Source organism: Octopus bimaculoides, chromosome 23, assembly GCF_001194135.2.
Source record: "Octopus bimaculoides isolate UCB-OBI-ISO-001 chromosome 23, ASM119413v2, whole genome shotgun sequence".
Lineage (NCBI taxonomy): Eukaryota > Metazoa > Mollusca > Cephalopoda > Octopoda > Octopodidae > Octopus > Octopus bimaculoides.
Genome location: NC_069003.1, coordinates 27,419,817 through 27,424,816, shown reverse-complemented (window position 1 = coordinate 27,424,816; position 5,000 = coordinate 27,419,817). Strand labels below are relative to the sequence as shown.

The 5,000-nt window shown below is 39.3% G+C and overlaps 1 protein-coding gene across 3 annotated transcripts in view; it reads right to left on the bottom strand.

Moving 5' to 3' along the window:
* The window catches only part of LOC106873037 (protocadherin Fat 4), a 31,197-nt gene that overhangs the window by 2,701 nt on the left and 23,496 nt on the right, over nt 1-5,000 (bottom strand). For 2 of the 3 annotated variants that reach the window (XM_014920244.2, XM_052976054.1), the window contains exons 20-22: nt 4,363-4,553; nt 2,921-3,750; nt 194-298 (exon numbers count right to left, since the gene is read on the bottom strand). In XM_014920244.2, the coding sequence (XP_014775730.2) occupies nt 194-298; nt 2,921-3,750; nt 4,363-4,553 (1,126 nt within the window). Of the gene's footprint in view, nt 1-193; nt 299-2,920; nt 3,753-4,362; nt 4,554-5,000 lie in introns of those variants that run through there. The other variant, XM_052976055.1, reaches the window with a different exon arrangement.

Genomic DNA, 5,000 nt, shown 5'->3' with positions numbered 1-5,000 from the left:
AATTTATCGACCGCGAAAGGATGAAAGCAAAGTCGACCTCGGTGGAATTTAAACTCAGAACATAAAGACAGATGAAATACTGCTAAGCATTACGCCCGGCATGCTAACGATTCTGCCAGCTCAATGCCTTAACAACAACAACAACAGCAACAACAACAACAGCCGATATTCTAAAATGGAGACAACCACTTACTTGGGACATTGCCTTGATACATGACTTCTGCTAATCGCTGCAGCTTCTGGTTCTTTCTTTGCTTCAGATTCACATTCTGCAGCTGGAGTGGTTTCTTCTGTCTTTCTATAAAATGCATTTTATTTTTATGAAAACATTGTTTTGAAATTATGTGAAGAATTTTTATGACACTGAGTATAAAAATGCTTTTTCTTGGAATTTACATTACAAATACAATCTGTAAGTGAGAACAGTAAAAATATGCAATGGTTTTTCTCAAGTTTAAAATGTAATATTGATTTTGTTATCTACATTCCAATGATGGAACTTTATATCTTTATTAGAAGCCACCGTCTTCTTCAGAGAAAGAATTTAAATAATTAAAAACATACATATCATTTAAGCGTATATGTGCATATCTAGACATACAACTATCATCATCATCATCATCGTTTAACGTCCGCTTTCCATGCTAGCATGGGTTGGACAATTTGACTGAGGACTGGTGGACCAGGTGGCTACACCAGGCTCCAATCTGATTTGGCAGAGTTTCTACAGCTAGATGCCCTTCCTAACGCCAACCACTCTAAGAATGTAGTGGGTGCTTTTACGTGCCACCGGCACGAAGGCCAGTCAGGCGGTACTGGCAACGGCCATGCTCGAAATGGTGTATTTTATGTGCCACCTGCACAGGAGCCAGTCCAGCGGCACTGGCAACGATCTCGCTCGAATGTCTTTTCACATGCCACTGGCACAAGTGCCAGGAAGGCGACGTTTAAAACGTACAAATCTGCACACATACATACATACATACATTAATACATGCATACATACATGCACAAATACCCTGTTGATGTTGTTGAAATTCCAACGAAGGAGCCTTGGATCTAGGTTAGAAACTGACTGTTTCTCTATTGACAAGAAATCTTGAAATAAAACTTAATAATGACATACATACACACATACATATATGTTTATGATGTGTCCATGTGCGCGTGTGTATGTGTGTGTGTATATATATATAATGTATGTGTGTGTGTGTGTGCTTTTGTTAATAATCAGTTAATTGCCTATAAACCAGAAAAAAGAAACACACTCTATAAAACAATGAAGTGGTTATATTTTTATATTGTCAAGCAATATATTTCTGGTTATGATGTATAATAATTGCCAACAGTCCTAGTTCCGGCCATAGCACTTGACTTGGCCATTACCCACATCCTCATTCACCTGACCCTAATCATCTCTCTCTTTACTTCCTCCTCCATCAAGTACCTCGTGGTTGGCACTCTGTCGGTTACGACGTCGAGGGTTCCAGTTGATCCAATCAACGGAACAGCCTGCTTGTGAAATTAACGTGCAAGTGGCTGAGCATTCCACAGACACGTGTACCCTTAACGTGATTCTCGGGGATATTCAGCATGACACAGTGTGACAAGGCTGACCCTTTGAATTACAGGCACAACAGAAACAGGAATAAAGAGTGAGAGAAAGTTGTGGTGAAAGAGTACAGCAGGGTTCACCACCATCCCCTGCTGGAGCCTTGTGGAGCTTTTAGGTGTTTTTGCTCAATAAACACTCACAACGCCTGGTCTGGGAATTGAAACCGTGATCCTATGATCGCGAGTCCGCTGCCCTAACCACTGGGCCATTGCGCCTCCACAATCACGTACCTCACTCACTACTCAAACCACATCTCACTGGCTTCCCCCATTAATCTTGATAAATATGAAGTTTCATATTTTAGGATAACTGGTAAGATCTTGCTTTGGAAGGGGCATTACTAGTTGTAAGTGCAGACAATACTGTAAGAAGGATTGAAACTGCCCACACAACTAATTTATTTGGAAACTAAGTTCATTTTCTGTAGCTTATTCCTGTTTAGAAAAGATATTGATTTCAAATGAGATATTTTTGATAAAGATCTTCAAATTTTTCCCCTCCTTCCTCTCTCTCTCTCTCTCTCTTATTTGGTTTCTCTTTTAACATCTCATATTCACTTTCTCTCTCTCTCTCTCTCTCTCTCTCTCTCTCTCACTGTTTTGACTCTTTCTTTATTCTCTCTTTTATATCAATTATTCCTAGTCTATTTTGCTTTCAACACACAGAAGCACGCACACACACACATGCACACACACACATGCACACACAGGTATGCACACACACATGCATGCACACACAGGCACATACACACTTTTTCCTATTTTCTGCTCTTTCTCTCTCTTTCTTTCTATCTTTGTCTTCTTTAATTCCCTCTTCATACACTCACATACATATAAACACACTTGTACACACACACACACACAAACACACACAAGCAGACATCACCCCCCACACACACACACAAAAACGTTCCCACACATATACACTCATTCTTGCTCTTTCTCTCTTTCTCTCTCTCTTTCTCTCTCTCTCTCTACTTCTCTTTCCAGATATATAATGCTAACCTTCCTATTCATTCATACACACACACACACACACATACACACACACACATACACACACACACAGACACACACACACACACACACTCCCACACACATATACACTCTTTCTTTCTCTCTCACTCTTTTTCCTTCCAGATATATATTGCTAACCTTCCTACTCACACACACACACACACACACACACACACACGCACACACACAGAGGCATACATACAGTCTCTCTGTCCTTTCCTCTCTCTCTCTCCTTTCCTCTCTCTCTTTTCCTCTCTCTCTCTTTCTCTGTCTTTCTCTCTAAATTTACCTCGCTGGAACATTCTTTTCTTCTGCAATTTCCTTTTCTTCGATTTCTTCTTTTCCCGTTTTCGGATTTCGTCTCCAACATCTCTTGGACAACCAGCGATAGAGAACTAAGACACCAATCACTTGAAGGAAAGCTAGCAGAAGCAGAATGGCACCAAACCAGGACAAGTCTTTCAACTGAGTCATTTGACCTGCTCTCTCCACCATCATTTGTGGGGTCATTGATTCATTGCCCCTCTCCATATAAAATGTGACATTACTTGGAAGTTCCTGAAGAATGACTGTCAGCATGGCCACAGACGACAGAGCAGGAATCCCTTTGTCTGTAGCCATTATCAAAAACCTCATATCCCCTGAGTTATCAAATCTCAAACGATTCTTTAGATATATATCTCCAGTTTCACTAATCCCCAAATATTTTAAGTTTTTAAAATCGTCCATAGCGTACTGTATTTCTGCATTGCGTTTTTGATCAAAATCTGTTGCATGAACTGTAAGGTATCTGGAGCCAACTGGATCTGTGATCTGTACAAAAATCGTGTAACTTGATTGGTTGAAAATTGGTGCATTGTCATTAACATCAGTGATGTGGACTTGAATTTCAGTTGTAGCTTGTAAGCCACCTTTGTCTGTCACATATATTTTGATAGTCTCAGTGCTGGGCATAGCATTTCTGTCAATGTCATAATCAACAGCATAGCTTAAGATACCCGTATTGGGGTGGATGGCAAATCTCTGACTGTGTTTGTTACCCACCAATGAAAAAGTCACAGAATCATTCCTGTCTGGGTCTTGAACCTCCAGTGAAGGATCTGGTAGTAATGTCGCAGCCTCTTGGCAGAAAGAAAATAATAGTAAAAATGAAAACAGGAAAGAATATACCAATGTTAAAGGATATTAAATAGCTGGGTATGTCATACTAATTTTATGATATATTACATAGCAAGGCTATAAGATATTGTTATATAAGATAATATATAAGGTAAGAGAGCTATACAATATCAATGTTATAATATATAGGGTGGCCAAAAAGTAGGTTTACAGTTATCATAAAGGTACTTTAAATGCCACGAGGCATTTTGTCCAACATGCTAAAAATTTTGCTAGTTTGCTGCCTGACAAAATGCATAATATTAAAATACAGCTAAATTTATAAGTTCTAAAATTGCAGAAGAATTCGTTGCTGGGCAGTTTAGTTTAATGGTAAAACACTTGACATGTAATCACAGAGATGTGAGTTCGAGTCTCATGGCTGGCCGGCAACGTATTTTTCTGCATTATATGGATAATTTATCCTGTTCACGCTATTTATAGCATTATCGCGTGTTTGAGAAATGAATTTATTTCTGTATCTTACAATACATCTCAATGCTTCTAAAGACAAACTATGTTTGTTTACTTTCATTATACAAAACTTAACACAGAAAATCTGTTTATACTTACAGAGCCTTCTGGAGCCGTAATGTAATAACGTGACATCAGGAAATATGGGGCCTCGTTGATATTTTCTATGATAATGGTAAAGTTTTCAGGAACTGAATGATTGTGGCCATCATATACAGTGATCGTTATCACATACATGTCACAGAACTCATAATTCAACTTTTGTCCTTCTTTTAAAGTGACAGCACCACCTGGTGGATAAGTAGAAAAAGTATTTTGACACAGGGGGAATAAATAACAGTTTTTAACAAAGCCACAAAGCCACAAATTTTGAGGATGAGTGGTTTGTCAATCTCATAGACCATTGTTTTATCTATTAACTTTGAGTGGATGAATGACAAAGTTGACCTCAGAGAGATTTGAACTCAGAATGTAAAGATGTGGAAGAAATACCAGATGGAATTTTCTCCAATGTTTTGAGGTTTGGTCATGTTGCTCAATTCTCTGAGTTTCGGACTGCATATTGTGTTCTCTCTTCTGAGGATCCAGCTGGAGTGACGGCTCCGCTCGTATTGGTTAGTCACACACCATATGGTCACAGCATGGAGGCACGTGGCTTAGTGGTCAGTCGTGGCAGATACTGGTGTCACGCAAAGGGTACCACCACCATCACCATCACAACCACCACCACCACCACC